Genomic DNA, 22,841 nt, shown 5'->3' on the forward strand with positions numbered 1-22,841 from the left:
GATACGAGAACATTCAAATTTTGTATGTAAAGTAATCTGTTGTTAACTCACACTTCCAAGATAAACAGAATATCGAATATAGTGCCTCATCACACTCAGGATCTCTCAGATGTGTTTCACGTCTAGTTCATGAGCTCTGAAGTGCCATTTTGGATCAATGCAGCAAAAAGCAATATTCCATAACCAATAAGGTAAATAATCAGTTAAGTAATTTTTTCTGTTTGTTGGTTCGGTTGTGGGCTGGTGCCGGTGAAATGTAGGCCAGTTCACTGAGAAAAGGCAGGTGAGGCCTTGGTTTTGACACCACCAGGAGTGAAACACTATTGTCAGTAATGCGCTGGAGTGCCAGTCCGCATAGAGACAGCTAAAAGACTTATAAATCCTCAAATGTCTTTTTCTTGATTTTTTATAAAAGCTAAGGAAATCTGAACATTTAAAGTGTTTGTGCAGGGCAGCCCAGTTTACATTTAGAGGTCCGTAGTCACATAGCTAATCGGGTTTTAAGATGAATCAAGTGACATTGTCTGCTGACAATGATGGCTCAATGCAAAAAGCAGTTTGAACATTCTCAAATCAATAACTAACAATAACTTGTATTTATAGAACCTCGCTAATGAAATAAAACGTCCCATGGCATGTCACAAGAGTGTTACAAAACAAATTTTGATACAGAGCCACAAAAGGAGATATTAGAGCAGATGTCCAAAAGTGGTAGTTTTAAGGGAAGACAGAGAAGAAAAAAGAGAGATAGAGGAGTGGTGAGATTAAGGGACTGAATCCCAGAACTCAGGACCTGGGCATCTGAAGGCAAAGCCACCAATCTGGAATGCTCATGAGGCCAGAGCTATAGGAGCGCAGCTATCTCAGAGGATTGTGGTGCTGGAGGAGATGAGAGAGATAGGGACAGGCAAGTTCACAGCACAATACTGCCACTAATTTAGTGATTCTGCACAGAAAAGCTATCAGCATAGCTGCTGTGGGAAATGCAAACATCAGACTGGGACAGTAGAGGGTGCAGTTCTGAAGTCAGGGGCACAGCATAGTGCTAAGCACAGAGAATTTCACTTTGTATTTGCTATTCATCCTCTGGCCTGAAGGTAAGTAAGATCAGGTGCTTAAAATGAGGAAGCATTCCATTCTGCAGCACCAACATTCCTTGCATGGATGAGGAGAGAAACTTACGAAATAAAAATGGGGGAGTTCAAAGCTGCTGTTCTCTTGGTGCTGCCTCCCACAATCAGCTAAAAATCAAGTTCACCTTGCTGCAGTTAACAGCCAAATTTTATAAGGAAAATTGAATTGCAATGTAGCTTAAAATCCTTAAGATAGTTTGGCCAGAATTTTACAGCCATTCCAGCAGGCAGGATCTTCCAGGCCTGCCGACAGCGAACACCCAGTGCAGGTTTCCTGGCAGCAGGGGATGCACAGAACGGAAACCCGGTTTGCTGCAGCGGGGCCAGGAGATCCCACCCTTTATGTTTAATACTGCGCTACCTTTTTTGACATAAAAGGTTTTTCAGCAGCCGCAAAAGTTCACTTTAATATGACATTAACATTTGCTTGAAGAGATTGTCAGCTTTTCAAGGATTTTGCCCAGACTCAGTTCCCCCAAACAATCAAATATGCTTCTGCGTGAAGAACTCTTTAAAAGATTGTCTCCATTTCCCTTCCTCGTTGCCTCAACATCGCGTAACTCCAACTGAAGGTAGACAAACAACCCACTTAGAATTTCTGCCAGAGTCAATATAAATAAAAGCTGGAAGTCATGTGATTGTCATTCGGTACTTTGTCAAGTACCCGAAGCAGAATGGTGGAAATAATGTGCATGGTCACAAACAGTGGGTGGCCAATGTAGGATTTTTTTTTAAAAATCCATTCCATCCACACAAATTCACCAAAAGAAACACATACGTGTGGCATCACAAGCAATCTGCAGCATCCTGACATAGCTGTATCCTGGTGCCCTCTTTTGTATTTCAGCAGGATAAAAGGATGAAACGACATTTCCTGTTAGCCACTCATCTTCCCTGAACTGGGCTTTCCTGATACCATGGCCCTTTTCACCCATTTACCGTCACTAATATAATACTGCTGACAATTTGGAATCTCCCAAATGTAGCATAATTACATGGTCTGATCATTTTGTTACAATGCCCCCTCTCTGCTGCTCTGTTGAGCAGTTGTAAATAAAGCTGGTTCAAAACCTTTCCATTCCTGTGAATCCACATAGCGAGTTTCTCTCAGCGAAATACACAGCGGAAAGACGGTGATGAGGATGGAACAGAATTTTCTTTTACATTTCATTTGCTCAGTTAAGCACTGAACAATTTTCTATCACATTTTAGAAGTTTCTGAAGTTGATCCCGAGGAAGTTTGAACAATTTGAAAGATTTGTCCCATATGGACATCGCAATCAGGTACACAGCGGGTCAGCAGGGCACATGACTGAAAAAGTGGAACTGAAGGCATATTGAGGAGAATGGGAGAAATCAACTCTGATAAAGAGGACTGGCGTAATTACTGAGCCAACAGGGGAGGTCCATTGGATTTCAATGAAATCCAGGACACAAGACCCAAGTTCCCAGTCTCAAGAGTCAGAAATTTGGATGCGACCGTTGTTATGATAATCACCAACCATTCAAATGCCCCTGTTTCCAGTCAAAGTGCTATAAGAACATAAGAACTAGGAGCAGGAGTAGGCCATCTGGCCCTTCAAGCCTGCTCCGCCATTCAATAAGATCATGGCTAATCTTTTTGTGGACTCAGCTCCACTTACCCGCCTGCTCACCATAACCCTTAATTCTGCCTGTGGGAAAGTCGATCATATCCAGGAAACATGAGGAAGCAAACAGTAATGCTCAAGGTTGTGATAAAGCTCCAGGTCAAAGCCAGGCAACGGGTCGAGGTCGTGATAGACCTAAAGCTAGATCAGTAAAGTGCTCGATTATGTCATGAATGGCTGATGAGAAATTGCAGGAATAATTCACCTGTAGAAAGGAACCGAGGGTAGATCAAGACCATCTCTCATGGAGTTTAAGAGTCATTATTTTGTCAATGTTTAGTGAGATTGTTAGATGAACTTCATCAAGTGCACACACAGATAATCCATATAAAGCAGGGGCAAGAAACTATTTTCATATCCAAAAGGTAGATGGAGATATTGAAGAGTTGGCGAAAAGTTGTGAACTGTGTCTCAGAATGAGAAATCCAACCAAAGTTCTTCTCTATCCATGGTCAAACATAAGAAAACCACAGGAACACAGACACATGGGAAGTATATGTTATGATCAATCGCAGATAAATGGTCAGTCTGTGCCATATCGCACAAGTGTCAAAACAACTGAGGTTTTGAAAAGTTGGTTTTCAGCTCATGGGTTACCAGAGGTGCTGTTGTAAAATAATGATCCACAGTTTAAGTCTTATTATTTGTGTAAGAATAGCATGAAACACAGTTAAATCCCACCCTATCAGCCAGCATAAGATGGTGCTGCAGAAAGGAGTGTACTGATTGTGAAGAGTTCTTTGCAGAAGTATTTGTTCGGTGACAAGCTAGGCAGTAATTCTCATGTTTCTCTTTGGTATAGGCTAGACGATTTTCTATTCTTTTACAAAATAACCCACAGTCTAGAACGGTTGCTCACTTCATGAATTAGTGTTTAAACACTCTACTAGGACAGTGTTTAGCTTATCTAAGCCCGATGTCAACAGCAAAGTAAGAGAAAAGCAAGACAAAGTGAAACAAGTCAAGATACACCAGGCATGAAACTTCAGAGAGTTCAGTACTGGCCAGAAGGTCATGGTGGAAACTATCAAGTTGTTAACGCCAAGTATGTGATTGGAGTTGTTGTAAAGAGACTCGGTGCATTTACATATCTAGTGAAGACTGGAGAGAGAATACATCGGTATCAAGTAGACCATTTGTATGAAAAAGAAAATCTGACAAGGGAGAGCATGAGAAGCCTCCCATTGTCCAAATTTCTCATACAATCCAAAGTGAAAGTCGGAAAGAAAGTGAAAGCAACAGAGAAACTGAGACAAAAACAGAAAATGCTGGAAAATCGCAGCAGATCTGACAGTATCTGGGGAGAGAATAGAGCCAACGCTGCGAGTCCAGATGACCCTTCGTCAGAGCTAAGAGAAACTGAGAGTTTGGTGGTATCACAGAATTTGTCGATAGATTAAAGTGAGTCAGCGTCTTTGATTAAGACAAATCAATCAATGTCATAATCCCAACGAGAGTTAGAAGTCATTAGGTGTGACACTGTCAGAGATGTTGAGAGAACAGAGTCAAGCTAATAGAAATGAAAGGAGAAAGTTAGAGAGGAAGAGAAAGAAAGCAGATTAGGTTAATTGAAATCCTGCAGGAACTTAGAATAGAATGCTGTTCTTTTCATTATTTCTAGTCAACTTGCGATTTTTTTTCAAACAAATACTGGTGTTAAGGAAAAACAAAATGTTTTATTTACATGTAAATTACTTAGGTAATTTTGGTCATACGTGCTTTAGTTATGATTACAGTAACAACAAATTTGCAACCCAACCTGTTAAATTTCAAGTATTGTTGATATTGGTTTATTTATATTGTATTCTGAGAAATAATGCAGATGTATCATTTTACATTTTAATGTACAGGTTTTTTTACGTGGGGAGGGAGTGTAGTATATTACAACATCTGAACATTTTAGTTAGTTCAATAAGACTGCTTACAGTGAATCCATGTTAAGTTTCTCTCAGTGCAATACACAACACCCAATAAAGGTAAAAACATAAATCCACACAATGCTAATTTATGTCCCGAAAGCTTGATTTATACACCTTTAGTATTGCTGAAAAAATACATTTTGTCAAAGCTTTTAACTTCTTCCTTCCTGCATTCACGTTTCAAATGGAGCTGTCAAATGAACTCCCTTCCCTTGACATACGAGTTGAGAAATTTGCCAGGGGGTTCTTTCTCTACGTGGTTGACTGGAAGCCTTCACTGGTCAATATATGCGTTAGGATTCTTATAGTTCTACACGCTATAAGACTGGCCATATCAGTAACTTTATAAATAGGACCCAAGACATTTGCTCACCATGCAAGCTTGATGCTGAAATAGGGAACATCAAAGACATCCTGTGCAATAAAAGCTAGGCTGATCAGATCATTCCATACTTTATATCATGCAAGCTCATGAATGTATCTAAGGCCATCATTTGCAGACCTAATAAGTGCTCAGTCTACCTCAGCTTTGACAAAGGGTCATTTGGACAAGAAACGCCAGCTCTTTTCTCTCCTTACAGATGCTGCCAGGCCTGGTGAGATTTTCTCTTTTGGTTCAGATTCCAGCATCCGCAGTCATTTGCTTTTTTTCTACCTCAGATTGCCTTTGGAGGGGATGGTATCTCAAAGGTTTTGAGCAACAGGTGAAGCTAGCTGTTTAACATGTTACGATGCAGCGGCAACACAACACAAGGCAACACAACACATCCACTAATAGGATGCTGATGTCTAGCCAGTAAGACATTCTGCCTATCACACAAATGGTTAATGTGGTATATGAATTTCAGTGCCAGCGTGATGCTAGACATGTAGGCCGTACATTTCAAAGGACTGGCGGATCATATCAAACCGTGTGTCCTTCCACTGTTCACAGTGGGCAAGGTACAGACTGTACCAACCAGCCCGAGCTTGCAAAACTCAAAACACAATTTCCAACATTAGAGGTGACTCTGCAATTGCTTAACTTTTACTAAGTAATTCTCAGTGCACTAAAAACTACACCGACAACCAGTTTAAGACTATCCATTTGGCTTGCAGTGTGGCATATTTGCTGGACTGGAACCTATCTATACATATTAATGCACAGGGCCCTGTTCTTTGCAGCAGAAAGGATATGTGTACACACTGCACCTGGTACAACTATGCAAAATGAGTGATAGCCATTTGCTGGTACATTCCTCAGGGCAATGCTTTGACCAGAGTCAAGCTGCCTGATTTAAATTTTCAAACAATGCTTGGCAGTTAACTGCCTGTCACCATTAACCAGTGCATTCTCCTTTGAAATGCCTCTACTAACCGAAGTCTACTTGCCAACCAATTGGCACTCTTCTCATACAGTATAAAGTTGTTGTTTGTGTCCCCCGAAATTAGTATTCTTGTGATCGTCCTGATGCGTGCAAGGTGAAAAGCTTCGTCAAATGTCTTTTTTACAGCAGCACGATACAACCAAATGACTATTTTCATATATCTTTTTGCATTTATTTTAAACCTTATTTCCCCAAATACCATATTCTGCATCTAATTAAATCAAAGCATTCATGATAGTACCTGCTTATTTCTAGAAGATAGAGACTGGAATTCTCCGTTGCCATTCATCCCGTCACCGCTGCCAGCGAGGAGAGAGAATTTGGCAGTCAATCAAATCTCCACTCACAGCAGCGGGACCAGAGGAGAGATTGGCAAATTCCGGCCAGTGTATGTATTGTATTAAAACAATTACTGTAATGATACCAAAAATCGTTGAAATTCTTGCCATGCAAATCCAAAAGAAATCTGCCCGAATGCCTCACTTTACAAACATATGAATTAGCAGCAGTGGCAAGCCATTCAGCCTCTTGAGCTTGCTCTGCCAGTCAATAAAACCATGGCTGATCTGGTGGTGGCATTAACTCCGCTTTCCTTCCAAGCTCCATATCTTTTGACTCACCTGTCAATCAAGATTCTATCTAATTCAACTTTAAAACTATCCAATGACCCTGCCTCCACCACTCTCTGGGGAAAGAGGGTTTCACAGACTCACGACCCTCTGAGAGAAAACATTTCTCCTCATCTCCACCTTAAACGGGAGATCCCTTATTTTTAAAACTTTGTTGCCTAGTTCTAGTCTGGCCCATAATGGGAAACATCCTTTCAGCATCCACACTGTCAAGTCTTCTCAGGGTCTTGTATGCTTCAATAAGATCACCTTTCATTCTTCTAGTGACATGGAATACCAAAAGGATTAATATTTAGATAACGTACATTAAAAAGGTGGCATATTCTAAATAACCATCTATCTGATCATTTTGTACCACTGTTCTACAAGTGCTCAGTGCATGAACACTTGATGTTCTGTGGGTTAACAGCGGATTAAATAATTCTTACCACCATTGCTGAATTAACAAAGATAGAACTTTTTGGGGGGGGTTCTAAATTATAACTTCAAACTGCTAAGATGTGAAGATTTATTCTGTCAAGCTGGTTAAAACTATAAAAGCCTTACAACCATTTCAAAAAACAGAAACAATTACATGCACAAGTTTAAACAACTTGCAATTGACCTGATTATTTACCACAAATCCCCAGTGAACTGATTTTGAAGGTGAGTCATCAGCAACTGCAAAAATAAGGATCATTTGGCCCTTCATACTTGTTCCAGACACTTGGCTTGTGATGGTGTCCAGCCAACCTGTTGTTACCCTAAATCTCCACCATTAGCTTCAATCCTATGGATAGGCTTAAGCTCTCAACCTTACTATAAGAAAGCACTTCTGAGGAAATCTTTAAATTCTTGTCAAATGAAGATGTTCAATGTGCATTTCTATAAATATCCTAAATTTGCTATCCATGCTGTGCATTAGCATCACCATTGTTAGTCTGTCTCTCTCTGTCTCCCACACAGCCATTTCTGGAGCTAAACAATTCTAACAATGGATGGAGCTACTTCGGCCCTGGAATTTACAGATCCTTAGACTTAATCTTAAAGCAATACCATTCAGGCAACCTCCCAGGGTACTACCAACATTCTTCATCTTCTGCCCGGTCAGTGGTAATTTTGAAACAATTGCTTACTATTGTCTTCTTTACTTGCTTCAGCTCACCCCCTTTCAATGTTTAAATGATTCATGAAACTTTTCTGAGTGTTTGTGACCAAGAGATTAATTTTGCAGGTTATTCCTACCATTTCCTCTTACATCTCCAGCTACACATTTCTGCCACCTGACTCAGCTTGATAAAATAGCCACAGAGAGAATCAGATACACAGGACAGAATTTCTCACAGGAAAGAAACAAGCCATTCATCCCAACTGGTTTATGCTCCACATGAGCCTCCTCCCACCTTACTTCATCCCACCCTATCAATATATCCTTTTATTCCTTTCGCCTTCATGTACTTATCTAGCTTCTCCTTAAATTAATCTTTTTTGATTTGATTTATTGTCACGTGTATTAGTAGACAGTGAAAAGTATTGTTTCTTGTGCGCTATACAGACAAAACATACTGTACATAGGGAAGGAAAGGAGAGAGTGCAGAATGTAGTGTTACAGTCATAGCTAGGGTGTAGAGAAAGGTCGACTTAATGTGAGGTAGGTCCATTCAAAAGGCAGCAGGGAAGAAGCTGTTCTTACGTCGGTTGATATGCTATTCTATTCCATAATCTATGCTATTCGCCTCAATCATTCAATGTGGTAGTGAGTTCCATATTCTCACTATACTGAATTAATAAGCGCATTTATTGAAGATCATCTTATCTCTATGGCTTCTAATTTTGGTTCCTCCTTACCCCCACAAATTGAAGCATTTTCTCTACATCTATCCTATTAAAACCCAAAACTTCTATCAGGTCACCCTTCAGCCTTCTATATTCCAGAGAAAAGAGCCCCAACCTATTGAGTGTGTCCTGATAGTTATAATCCCTCAGTTATGTAATCAATCTCATCAATCTTTTTTGTACATTCTCATTTTTGTAATATGGAGACCAGAACCATGGATAGCAAGTGTGCTCTAACCAAGATTCTATTTAAGTTAAATGCAACCTCTCGGCTTCTGAATTGCATTATTCGAGAAACGAATCCAGTATTTAGTATGCATTTGTAATGACTTTGTTAACTCACATTTTTATTTTGAATGATTTGTGAATCTGTACCCCTAGATTCTTTTGTGTCTCTACTCCATTTTGACTTACTTACAGCATCCCTAATGCAGAGGGAAATTCACTTTGTCCTGGCTTTCCACATGCAATGCCATAGAACTGCACTAGAATCTTAGATATTAACCAGCGGTCACAATACTCTGGTTCACTGGATACATCATGGGCTATCGCATAATCGTAACTTCAGAAACATAAGAACATAAGAAATAGGAGCAGGAGTAGGCCTTCTAGCCCCTCGAGCCTGCCCCGCCATTCAATAAGATCATGGCTGATCTGAAGTGAATCAGTTCCACTTACCTGCCTGCTCCCCATAACCCTTAATTCCCCTACCGATCAGAAATCCATCTATCCGTGACTTAAACATATTCAACGAGGTAGCCTCCACCACTTCAGTGGGCAGAGAATTCCAGAGATTCACCACTCTCTGAGAGAAGAAGTTCCTCCTCAACTCTGTCCTAAACTGACCCCCTTTTATTTTGAGGCTGTGCCCTCTAGTTCTGGTTTCCTTTCTAAGTGGAAAACATCTCGCCACTTCTACCCTATCCAGCCCCTTCATTATCTTATATGCCTCTATAAGGTAGAAGAAAGGTAGAAGAATAAGCATTGCATCAGACAGCAAAATAATAAAAATTGCTTGTCCTGAACTAACACTCAGCAATAAAGCGACTTTTGAAACATTGGAGAACGTAGGATATTACAACACAGGCAGAGATTATGTGGCCAACTTGCCTGTGCTAACTCTTTAAAAGAGCTAACCAACTAATTTCACTCCCATGCTCTTTCCCCATAGCCCTTCAAATGTTCATTTTGCAAGAGCATATCCAATTTCCTTTTGAAAGTTAACACTACATCTGCTCCCACCACTCTTTCAGGCTGTCCATTCCCAATAATAACCGGCTGCAAAAAAAAAACTCATCTCTTTGATTCTTTTGTCAATAAGCTTAAAATATCTGTCCTTTAGGCTACCAACCCTCCTACAATGTCATGATTTTGACAAAAGAAAACAATCCCAGATTCTCTACTTCGCTAAAATTCTACCTCCTTTCATGCTGTTCGCTACCACCTTCCCTATTGCTGTCAGAATGACTGCTGGCTGGGAAAGACAGTATTAAATATATACACCATTCAAAATCCTCTGAAAACGCACTGGAGAAAGTAAAACAATGAATAACTATTTGTTAAATCGACCTGAGGTGGGCAGTCATCCCCCTGATTTAAAACTATGTTTATCCACACAAAGACAGCTGTTAGTTTCAGCAGGATTCAAATTCTCCTCTTAATTTTAGAGGTCTTAATTTCATTGATAAACTTCCTTTGCAGCAACTTCTCAAATATCTTTGAAAAATCCAAATACACAACATGCACAATATACACTACATTTCCTTTGTCAATTTACTGTGCTTCTTCTTCAAAAAAGTCAAAGGTTATGACACAATATTAAACCACTCAGCCAGGGAGTCAGTGCCAATTATTTACTGGAAAAGTCCATGTGGTGTAGGTACACCGACAGTGCTGTTGGGGAGGCAGTTCGAGGATTTTGACCCAGCAAGAGTGAAGGAACGGCGGCGATACATTTCCAAGTTTGGACAGTGAGTGGTTTGGAGGGGAAATTCTAGGTGTTGTTGTTCGCATGCAATTGCAAGGTGTCTCATGTGCTTCCTTCCCTTATCTCCCTCCCTTAAATATTTATCCAATTTTCTGTTTACAATGCAATGTTTTTTTTCTATTCTTTCATAGAATGTGGGCGATGTTGGCAAGGGCAACATTTGTTGCCTATCTCTATGTGCCCTTGAACTGGGTAGTTTTAAGGCTATTTCAGAGGGCAGTTAGTTATGAGTCAACCAGACTGCTGTAGGTCTTGAGTCACACGTAGGCCAGATTTCCTTCACTAAAGGACATTAATAAACCAGATGGGTTTTATAATCGATGATAGTTTCATGGTTACCATTACTGAGATTAGCTTTCAACTCCAGATTTATTAACTGCCATGATGGGATATGAATCCATATTCTCAGAAAATTGGTCTGGTCTACTGGATTATTAGTGACATTACCACCATGCTACCATCTCAACCATTCCCTTTGACAAAGCATTTCATGCTCAAATAACTTGCTGTGAAGAGAAACTTCTCTATCTTTGCTACTCACTGTTTTAGTAACCCTTCATCATCATTTCACCAACTCAAAGAAATAATCTTTCCTTATTCATTCTGTCAAAATCCTTCATAAACTAAAACTCTCTAATAAATAGGAACTCAGGAACAGAAGTACGCCATTCTTCCCCCCAAGTCTGTTGCTCATGATTGATCTTTATTTTCACTCCTTTTACTGCCTCATATCACTCAAAACCTTAGCCTAATAAAATCAACTTATCTCAGTTTTTAAATTTTCAGTTCACCTAGCTTCATTAGTTTTTTTGGGAGAAGAAAGATTTCTAATTTTATACTATCTTTTGTCAGATGAAGTACTTCCATCCTAAACAGCCTGGCTCTCATACTAGCATTATGTTTCTTTGCTCGAGATTACCCTATCACACTAATTTTTTTCTCTCTATCCACCCCATCAAATCATTTCATCATCGATAGCACCTCCATTAAATCACCCCTTAATCTTCCACACCAAAGGAATACACTATGCAATCTTTGCTCATACTTTAACCCTTTTAGTGCCAGTTTCATTCTGATGTATCTATACTATACCCAGCCAAGAGTAAAAAGTCCTTCCTGAGGTGTGATGCCAAGAGCTGAATGCAGTATTCCTGATTGGATCTAACCAGAATTTATACAACTGTAACATAACTTGCACCTCATTGTATCCCAACCCCCAACTAGCTCCAGTGGATGTAGTCCCAAAACTTCAAATCTCTTTTCAGAATTAGCTTCCCACCTCTCACATCATTTTGGTGAATCAACATTCTCTACAGCGTTAATGTCTTTTAAATAAAATGACATCCAAATTGTACACATTAATCAGTGGTCTAACCAATGCTGTATTAAAATTTATTACTTACTTTGTCTTTTACTCTACGCTCCTAAACACTTCTGGTCTTTCTTAAATTATTTTACCTAATTAAACATTCAAAAAATTAATAACTTGAATCTCTAGGTCTCTATTCATCCAACTTGTTCACCATTTTCTATGGGGAATTCCTACATTGTCTATTAACTTGTTTTATCTCTGATCCATGCCAGTCCTTAACTAACCCATGTCTCTCTGGGTAAGTGTTCATTTTACCCCACATTCTCCTCTTTAGGCACTTTCCTAGCTAAATAGTGTCCTATTTTGGTGCTTTTAAGGATCACATGTAAAATTCAGTTTAGTCAGCATTAATCCAGTTCACTATGAACTTGGACCTACAGCACAATATTATCACTAATTTGGCACAAATTGGCAATATTAGCAATATATATGTTTATTGATGTTAGGTGGAGAATGGGGAAAAAGCAAACTGATGTAGTATGGGGCATTCTTTAGAGATTAATGAAGAATAAGGGGGAGGGTTTTGCTCTACATTCGTTAAACTAGACCAGACATGGGAATGTTCAATGCTGAAGCAGGTGGTCAAAATCGAAAATATTCAATTACCAGTACTTTTGTGTTATTCATTCATGGAATGGGGACTTTGCTGACAAAGCAGGCATTTATTTCCCATCCTCAACTGCCCTCAAGAGTGTAGTGATGGTGAAATGCCTTCTTGGACCACTGCAGGGTATGTGGTGTAGGTATGCCGACAGTACTGTTAGGTGGGGGATTCTGGAATTTTGATCCACTGCTAAGGAAGGAACAGTAATATATTACCAAGTCAGGATGGCGTATTATTTGACAGGGATTTGGAAAAGATTCTGCTTTTCTTCTTCTTGGCAGTAAAGATTGCAGGTTCAGATTATGCAACTGAAGAAGCCTTGGCAAGTTGCTCCCGTGCATTTTCTGGATAGTACATACTGCTGCCACTGTGCACCAGGGTGCGATTGGTTAAGGTGGTGGATGGGGTGCTAATCAAGCAGGTTGCTTTATCCTGGATAGTGTCAAGCTTCTTGAGCATAATTGGAGCTTCCTCATTCAAGTAAATTGAGAATATTCCACCATCCTTCTGCCAAGCACATGGTGGAAAGGCTTTGGGGAAGCAGGAAGTGAGTTGCCCATCACAGAATACTCAGTCCCAGACTCCTCCTGTCAAGGTCAAGTTAGGTTTCTGGTCAACATGTTTTATTTTAAAGAGCAGGAAAAAATAAACATGGTTCTAACTGAGGATTCCACCCATCTGATTAATTAGTCTTTCCGTTTTAGGTGATGTTAACTTGCTGTGAATTCCCAGTATTATTTTTCTCCCCTCTAAGCTCTGATAGCGAGAAACAGCATGCAATGTCATTAATGCTTTTATTAAGTCAATAAAACATTATTGGGCTTATATATCTTACAATTGGTATTGCACCCAGCTTTCTGATTAAGAGACACCTTGAGTCTATTTTACTCATCTACAAATTTTCCTTTACACTCCACGTATAACAAAATTCATCAGATGATCACAATGTTTTAAAGTATCTTATTACATATTGGGTCAGTATTTGCTGGAAACTTGCATCATAATTTTTAACATCTGTATTTCCTCACAATTGTGGCATACATGCTGCAAGACACTTCTTCGTGCCATGCAAAACATCCTGGGACTCTCGCCACAAGTCCAGCTGAAATATTATTAAGGCCCTGTGTGCCCCTGTAAAAACAATGGTGATTTGCTGCCATTGCTACTTAGGTCATCAGTATGACTTGGATGAGCCTGTCAGTAGCGTGATTCGTATTGAAGAGAGAAAAGCACAAAATTTCCTTGAGAAAATTAAACAGAATGAAAAAGACACTGACTTAGTATGTGTTAACCTTATGTAACAGCAATTAGATTTAGCAAAACGTACAGATATAGCAGGACCGGTTGAACATCTTTTAATTAAAGGCTAACTTTTGGCAGAAATTTTACTCGATGCAAATAGCTTTAGTAATTTGTTAAAAACCAAATTTTGTTTTATACTTTCATGGGATGTGGGCATCGCTGGTTGGGCCAACATTTACTGTCCATCCCTAAATACCCTTGTTGGGGGGGGGGATATACCCTTGTTGCGGGGGGGGTGGGGTTCAAACCTGGATCCCCAGAGCATTACCCTGAATCTCTGCGACACTGCAACACTAGTCCAGTGACAATACCACTACAGCGCTGCCTCCCCATTGTTTCAGTGAGAATAGCACTACACCACTGCCTCCCCATTGTTTTAGCTTGATGGCTCAGCTGTGACTGTAACGCTACATTCTGCACCCTCTCCTTTCCTTCTCCCCTATGTACTCTATGAACTGTATGCTTCGTCTGTATAGCATGCAAGAAACAATACTTTTCCCTGTATATCAACACGTGACAATAACATATCAAATTAAAATCATTCACCCTATCTGGGAAATCATGAATTTGAAAAGAGGGGCTGCATCATATGTATATAACCTTTGTCACAACTGGCACCAATTTTCCATGACCCAGAGTATGGCAATTTTGGTCAGCATTTGTTCTTATGTGCTTTTGCTGCTTTTTATTTGGTGGTGGAGGCGTGGGCAAGAAGAGGGCGTTTACTCAGCCAACTTGCCTGCTCTGTTCTTTTGCTTTATATAACCCATCACCGGTTGCAGATTCAGTATCACCATCATTTTAAAACACACACTCAACTCACCAGGGCCAATAGAGACCTAGGATTATTGCTTGAAACAAACTTTCTTGCTTCTTATTTAATACTTTGCTTCTTTCATTGTGTTATTTAATCTCAATAATATTGTATTAAAGTAACACAATTGAATACTTTTAAAAACATATTTCTCTGTCCTGGTTTGCATGATAAAAGTTTCCTAGGTTTTTACTTGCCCCCAACAGCATTCAGATATGACATTTCACATTCTGGCATTCTAGCATCACCATGTTGGTAGCTGCTCCTCATCAAAAGTCAGCCTCACTTGGGGCTAAACAACCTCTACTTCTCTACCACATAGTTACTGACCTTTCGGAAGCACCACAAGAGCAAAATTGGGTTAGGTCACATTTATTCTGCTCAACCGTACCTATATCACAGTTACAACTTTTCAGCAAGCTCAAACTATTTTAGGAAAGATGGTACCTTCTCATGTATCTCAGCAACATTGCAAAAGACATTTCACGCATACAAAATTATTTTGAAGAGCAATGACTTATGTGGCGAACGTGGCAGCCATTCTGCGCACAAGACACTAAAAACAGCAACGAGATGAATAACCAGTTAATTTGCTTTTAGTGGCCTTGGCTGAGCAAAAGCTGACCACAAGGACTCTGGGGAGACACCTACACTTCTCTGGAGCGTCATGGGGCATTCAATATCCCCATGAACTGCTGGAGCAGGCAAACTGGACCTGACGGGCTGCACCACTGTGCTCATTACTGCACTGAAACAACGGTCCAGATGAAACGCTCAAGTCCTGGTGTGGGGCTCGATCTCTCAAACGCCTGATGATGTCAATTTGTTGCTTGGCTCTACTGATTGTTGAGTCACCAATAATCATTTTCCCACCTTTTTCTCCATCGAAATTATTCAACAAAATTGTACTAGTCTATTGTTCACAGATAATTAGTTCTCCTCTCCCTTTATTCCGCTGATCAACATTCAACTGGCATAATCCCAAAGAATGATTGTACAAAATTGCTTGACCATCTCCAGGAACTAACCACATATCAACTAGTGTTGTATTTCACTTTTATGCATATTTTCATGCTCATTCCTGCTCTGTTCTACATTGAGACCTTCCAAATCTCATCACCCCTTGTTGTGTTGCCCCTTTTCAAGCAGTGTTCATTACCTTAACACCTCAAGGGTTACAATTCCAAGATTCTGATGTACACAATATTACATGGACAGTCTGAACCCTGTTTCTACTGGGCACTAGTTGACAACACAAACTTGTTTATAATAGAGTATGAAATGCATTTGATGAGGTGCCAAATCAAAAGTTATGGTGTCGAATAAAAGCTCATGGTGCAGGGGGTAACATATTAGTATGGATTGAAGATTGGCTAGCTAACAGGAAACAGAGAGTTGGCATAAATGGGTCTTTTTCTGGTTGTCAGGATGTGATGAGTAGCGTGCCACAGGGATCAGTGCTGGAGCCTCAACTTTTTACAACTTATACAAATCTCTTGGATGAAGGTATGGCTACTAAGTTTGCTGGCAACACAAAGAGAGTTAGGAAAGTAAGCTGTGAAGGGGACATAAGGAGGCTACAAATGGACATAGATGAGTTATGCAAGTGGGCAAAAATCTGGCAAATGGAGTATAATGTGACAGAATGTGAAATAGTCCATCTTGGCAGGAAGAATAAAAAGAAGCGTTTTTTTCTAAATGGTGAGAGATTTTAGAACTCTGAGGTGCAGAAGGGTCTGGATGTCCTGGTGCATGAATCACAAAAGGCTAGTTTACAGGTGCAGCAAGTAATTAGGAAAGCTCATAGTATGTTGTCATTTATTGGGAGGGGCATTTATCATAAAGGTAGGGAGGTTATGCTTCAGTGTACAGGGCATTGGTGAGACTACATCTGGAATACTTATAGAGTATTGGTCTTCTTATTTAAGTAAAGGTATAAATGCATTAGAAGCAGTTCAGAGAAGGTTTACAAGTCTAATATTAGGAATGGGCAGGTTGTCATATGAGGAAACGTTGGACAAACTAGGCGTGTATCCGTTAGTTTAGAAGAGTAGGAGGAGACTTGATTGGTCCTGAGGGGTACTGACAGAGTGGATGTAGAGAGGATGTTTCCTCTTGTTGGAGAACCTAGAACTAGGGGTCATCGTTTAAAAATAAGAGGCTTCTCATTTAACACAGATGAGAAAAAAAATTCTCAGAGGATCGTTGAGTCTCTGGAACTCTCTTCCTCAAAGGGTAGTGGAAGCAGAGTTTTTGAATATATTTAAGGCACAGTTAGATAGATTCTTAATTAACAAAGAGGTGAAAGGTTATCGGGGGTAGGTAGGAACATAGCGTTGATGTTACAATCAGATCGGCCATGATTTTTTTGAATGGCAGGGCAGACTTAAGGAGCCAAGAGGCCTACTCCTGCTCCTAATTTGTATGCTCATATGACACGAATTAGGCACCACACTCAGTAATAAAGATGAATGGTGTAATTCACACTGATACAACAGTGGTGCTCTTCCAGTCAGGTACATCATTCCACAATCACATATATTATTAGAGCAAAATAGGTAAACGTTACCATACACCTCACCATATGATGCAAAAAAAAATTATGCAATTCTACCAGTTTTGCCATTCCTCATATTACTCAGTATTATAACGTAGAAAACATTGACAACATTACCAAAATGAAACAGAACCCAACATAAAAAAATAATAAAACATAGTAAGTGCTGGAAAAAAACTCAGTGGGTCTGGCAACTCTGAAGAAAAATGATATTGGACTCAAAATATTAACTTTGTTTCTATCTGCACAGATACTGCCAGGCTGGCACAGTTTTCCCAGTTCCTTCTGTTTTTATTTCAGATTTGAAGCATCCACAGTATTTTGCTTTTATTGTAGTGCCAACATGAACGTACCTATATTTGGTGGGCTACCATAATTGATTGGTGGCTCAGGGGGCCTTCCTCGATGCAATGCTGCAAGTGCCGATCCTTTCCATACGACATGTTTGCAACCTGTATTTTTTTTTTAAATTAACAAAAATCCAGAATCATCATAAAGCAAATCACCACGAGAGAAAAATGATATTGTTTTACTACTGAGCGGCTCATACTTTTGCTTGTTCGAAGCATAGACTGTCGTCCAGCTCCCAGTAACGAATGCACCCCCGGGACACTCTGTGGGGTCTCTTTCTCCAAGAGAGGTCCAAGTCGCTGACATATCTGAAGAAGATGATCTGGAGCTACGTGTCTATGAGTTTTCACCTTTTAAACACACAGAGGGGGAAAAAAAAAACTGCCATCAGAAACAAGCATGAGAAATTACTGAATACTTGGGTTCACAACACTATACAAGAAGATTCAGCAGCAGGAACGATGGCGAAACTGTCAGCGTTCACCATCATTAATCCTCTAAAACTGACAGCAATTCTGGAATCCAGACGTGCACAGTTAAGCACGGAAATCCAAGGTTGTTGTCAGTGATTCTGTACTTCTCGATAGGGTAAACAGTTGAAGTCCCTGCTGACTACAATCAAATAGAAATCACTGAATTGACAAGATCTTGCCCTCTTACACTATTGGCCTTGCTGTGAAAACCCTTAAAAAGATTCATCTTGTTGAATAAGGTGAAGGTGAGTTTTTAAATGATATTCTATACTCACAATTACTTCTGAAAAATCTCTCCGGTCATGAAAAACTAACTTTTTTTTTATTTGTGGAATATAAAGTTTTTGAATTCTGATCAAATTTACACGTTAAAAAAAAACTTTACAATCACCTTCTGCTTTAATCCCAGATGTATGTCTGAAAATGATAATAAAGCAAAAGATAATCAGTGCATTTTACTATCTTTCCTATGAGTATACTTCAATGTGATTAGCTGCTTATCCTGCTTGATGACATCACTTGACACCTGGAGATCCCTTGACGTGATGTCAAATTCAAATCAGTGTCAGGAACGGGGAAATCTATGCCGCAGAAGTTAGGTCTTTGCAGGCTACTTTCTTGGAGGTCAGCAGTAAGTGCCATCACTTCATCTATTGAGTCATATAGGTGTATGTTGTAATAGACTTCATTACATGCCCCTCCATATTTATGGCATCAACCAAGCAAAGTTTCTGACTTAGACATTTGACTGTGCAATATGCACAGGTTAAACAGGAGGCTAGCAGCTTGCAGAAAGCAGTTATCACCTTCATCAGCAATCTTTTTAAATAAAGACTGGGGCGATCACATGAAATAGCTCCAGATCATTTGAATACCAAAACATTTCTAGAGACCATAATGTTAAATTTCAGTGTCATTGTTACTCTGCACAGAATACACCTTGGATATAAAACTTGGCCTTGGTCGATAGTGAAGAAGAAAGCTATTGACTGCAGAAAGATACAAATTAACTGATCAGGTGGGTAGAAAAGTGACGAATGGAATTCAATCCAGGGAGAAGCGTGCAGTGGTACATTCGAGGAGGGCAGACAAGGCAAGAGAATACACAATAAATGGTAGGATAGTGAGAGGTGCGGAGGAACAGAGGGGCCTCGAAGTGGGACCTTGGCGGTGCATGTCCACAAATCTCTGGAGGTAGGACAAGTGAATCGGTGGTCAAGAACAAACAGAGGATTCTTTCCATTAATGGCGAGGCATAGAATAAGAACAGGGAGGTTATTCTAAAACTGTATAAAACACTAAGTTAGACCACAGCCAGAATACCAGTCACCACAATACAGGAAGAAGGAGATTTCACTAGGGAGATTAGATAGATTAACTAGGATGGGAGGAATGGAGAAGTTTAGCTATGAGAAAAGTTGGATAAACTGGGATTGTTTTCTTTGGAACAGAGGGAGCGGAGGGAAATTTAATTGAGATATATAAATTTATGAGGATCTCCAAAAAAATGGATAGGAAGAACTTACTTTCCTTAGCAGAGGGGTCAATATCTACAGGGCATAGACTTAAATTAATTGGCAGCAAGATTAAGAGGAGAATGGAGGAGAACTTTTCACCCAAAGGGTGGAGCGCACTGCCACAATGTACTGAGATACATGCTTGTAGTACAGTAACCTACAAAGTTCTAGGCCATAACTAGAGAGTGAGATTAGGCTGAATGCCTCTTTTTCTGCGGACAGACACGATGAGCCAAATGGCCTCCTTCTGTGTTATAAATTTGCTAAATTTCCACATGTGACACAGTAGGAGGGATGCATTATGGGAAGGACAAATTAAGGATTTTTATTGTACTGAAGCCCAGAAGAATCAACTGGAATTACTTTATTCGATAAAGTGCAGGCGTTCAAATTCAGAGGATTGCCTGGATTTACATGCAAACATGCAAGGAAATGGCACTACCCATTTACAAATAATGGAAGTTACGCAAAGAAGTATGAATGCAGGCCTAGCTGTTCAAAAGGTTCTCATATCCCTGACAAATACAGATCAGATTAAACTATTTCAATTGCTGAAAGTTAACGTTATAAATTTTAAAAGATTAAGTCAAATGGATCACATTCCTTGAAGAACATAAGAACATAAGAAATAGGAGCAGGAGTAGGCCATCTAGCCCCTCGAGCCTGCCCTGCCATTCAATAAGACCATGGCTGATCTGAAGTGGATCAGTTCCACAGAGAATTCCAGAGATTCACCACCCTCTGAAAGAAGAAGTTCCTCCTCAACTCTGTCCTAAACTGACCCCCCTTTATTTTGAGGCTGTGCCCTCTAGTTCTAGTTTCCTTTCTAAGTGGAAAGAATCTCTCCATCTCTACCCTATCCAGCCCCTTCATTATCTTATAGGTCTCTATAAGATCCCCCCTCAGCCTTCTAAATTCCAACGAATACAAACCCAATCTGCTCAGTCTCCCCTCATAATCAACACCCCTCATCTCTGGTATCAACCTGGTGAATCTTCTCTGCACTCCCTCCAAGGCCAATATATCCTTCCGCAAATAAGGGGACCAATACTGCACACAGTATTCCAGCTGCGGCCTCACCAATGCCCTGTACAGATGCAGCAAGACATCTCTGCTTTTATATTCTATCCCCCTTGCGATATAGGCCAACATCCCATTTGCCTTCTTGATCACCTGTTGCACCTGCTGACTGGGTTTTTGCGTCTCATGCACAGGACCCCCAGGTCCCTCTGCACAGCAGCATTTAAATGGGGTTTTCTTTAACACCCAGCAAATTCTTTAATACAAAATGAACGTTCATTTAACATGGTTCAAAGGAAAGTAAAAAGTTTATTGATTAGTCACAAATAGGCTTACATTAACACTTCAATGGAGTTACTGTGAAAATCCCCTAGTTGCCACATTCCGGCGCCTGTTCGGGTACCCTACACATCTTTGGACTGTGGGAGGAAACCCGCACAGACACAGGGAGAATGTCCAAACTCCACACAGTGACCCAAGCCGGGAATTGAACCCGGGTCCCTGGCACTGTGAGGCAGCAGTGCTAACCACTGTGTTACCGTGCCGCCCCTATACCTGTTAAACATCAAATCCAGTAAATTCAGCTGGTACCCATACACACCACCCCCTCCACCCGGAAGCAGCACGTGGAGGAGAAGACAAGTTACTGGAGGAGGAGGAACTGAGTTGCAGAAAGGAGGAGAGGAGGAATGTGCAGAAGGAGAAGAAGATGGCATGAAGGAGAGACAAGAGAATTAAAGGTTGCAGCAAAGAGTTCTTGGAAACAAGATGGAGAAAGAGGAGACAGAGAAAGAAAAGGGAACAGAACGAAGAGAGAATGAAATAAAGAGTGCAGCTGATTAAGTGTTTCGCTGATTAAGAGTTTGGAGAAAAAAATGTACAGATGGAAAAGCTGAACAATTCTGGCAGAGGTCTATTAATCCACTCATCCATACATGAAACGGGGGCGATTCTACGGCTCTGTTGGCCCTAGGCAAAAATCCCACTGAGCCAGTGAATTTGGCGAGAGGCCTGAAAAATGGGATATGCACCGGGAGTTAAATAGTTCCCGATTGTGCCAGCCCATACCAACTGATGTAATCAGGAGATCTTGAACTCATTTACACTGTTTTTAGTCTCATTAGCGAGATTGAAGTTGAATGCAGCGGCCTCCCCAATATGCTCCCACCCCCGCCCCTCCCAAGCAGGAACTCACCCAGGCGCCAATCACGACAGTCCCCAAAAGCGGGGACCAAGCACCATGGACTGCGAGAGGGAGCAAGGAGGTGAATACCACTCAGCAGTCACATCCAGGGTGCCATGGGCAAAGCATTTCAGGATGCAGGGGGCCTTGTTTACATTTCATTTCACGCCCCATTAACTTGTACAACCCCCTTAAGTGGCTGCTGCTGGCTCCTTCAAAGGATGGATTACATTGTTTGTTGGTGCAGCACTTCACGGTCCCTAAATTCAGAAGTGCTTCCTCAAAAGCGCAGCTGTTCAGTCTGAGCTCATTTTTATTAAAGGCTTTTTTTTCTACTTGGAAGTGCTTCCTAAAAGGTGCAGGTGTACAGTCAGGGTTCATTGTATTTAAAAGGGGACTTCTTTCCACTTCTTTTGCCCGAGTAGTATGCCTTTACTAGAGGCTGGTTTTAATAAATACAAGCAACTGGCACCACTCAGACATTAAAGGGCAAGGGTTTCTCTACGGGGACCTTCTCACAGTCATTGTTGAATTCTCTGGATAGATGTGATGACCACGCAGGGCGGCTCAGAGGCCATTGTAACCCCTAGGTGGTCAGGGACATGGCTGGACAGTGCCCTAGCACTGCCCCCTGGCACTGCCAGGTAGGAACTGTTGAGGGGCTGGGCCTGAAGGGAGCAGGACCTTTGACAACACCATAGCGGGGTGTCTGTCGCTCACCTGGGGGCTGGGTCTTTGCTGGTGAGAAAGGGAAAGTGTTTGTAATATTATTCTGAGCCCTTTAAAGAGGGCAAGCTGATCTCTCAGCAGCCATCCTTGCCAGTGTCTCTAGGTCTCATTCACGGCACAAATCACCCCAAGCTCCAAAGAAAAAACGTCTACGTGTGGGTGGGTTGTGATCAGGATTGTGCCAACCCACTCAGCAGGAATTACACTGCCTTTCCCACTGGAGACCACACTTAGAACCTTTTTGGAAGAATTGCACTCGTTGTCCAGAATTATATAACGCCTGTGTGATTTATTCCTATTTTTGTCATATAATTTATACTATTATTTTATCATACATAAATAGACCACAAAATTTCAAGTAAGCATACTTTGAATGCGAAATACAAGCAAAATTATAGAGTATTCAAATTTGCACAGATT

At 40.6% G+C, this 22,841-nt stretch overlaps 1 protein-coding gene across 3 annotated transcripts in view; it reads right to left on the reverse strand.

Moving 5' to 3' along the window:
* Nucleotides 1-22,841, reverse strand: part of phip (PHIP subunit of CUL4-Ring ligase complex) — a 228,272-nt gene that overhangs the window by 195,590 nt on the left and 9,841 nt on the right. For all 3 annotated transcript variants that reach the window (XM_078212450.1, XM_078212449.1, XM_078212448.1), the window contains exons 5-6: nt 17,699-17,849; nt 17,502-17,600 (exon numbers count right to left, since the gene is read on the reverse strand). In XM_078212450.1, coding sequence (XP_078068576.1) covers nt 17,502-17,600; nt 17,699-17,849 — 250 coding nt within the window. The remainder of the gene's footprint in view (nt 1-17,501; nt 17,601-17,698; nt 17,850-22,841) is intronic.

The sequence above is a fragment of the Mustelus asterias genome, chromosome 5 (assembly GCF_964213995.1).
Source record: "Mustelus asterias chromosome 5, sMusAst1.hap1.1, whole genome shotgun sequence".
Lineage (NCBI taxonomy): Eukaryota > Metazoa > Chordata > Chondrichthyes > Carcharhiniformes > Triakidae > Mustelus > Mustelus asterias.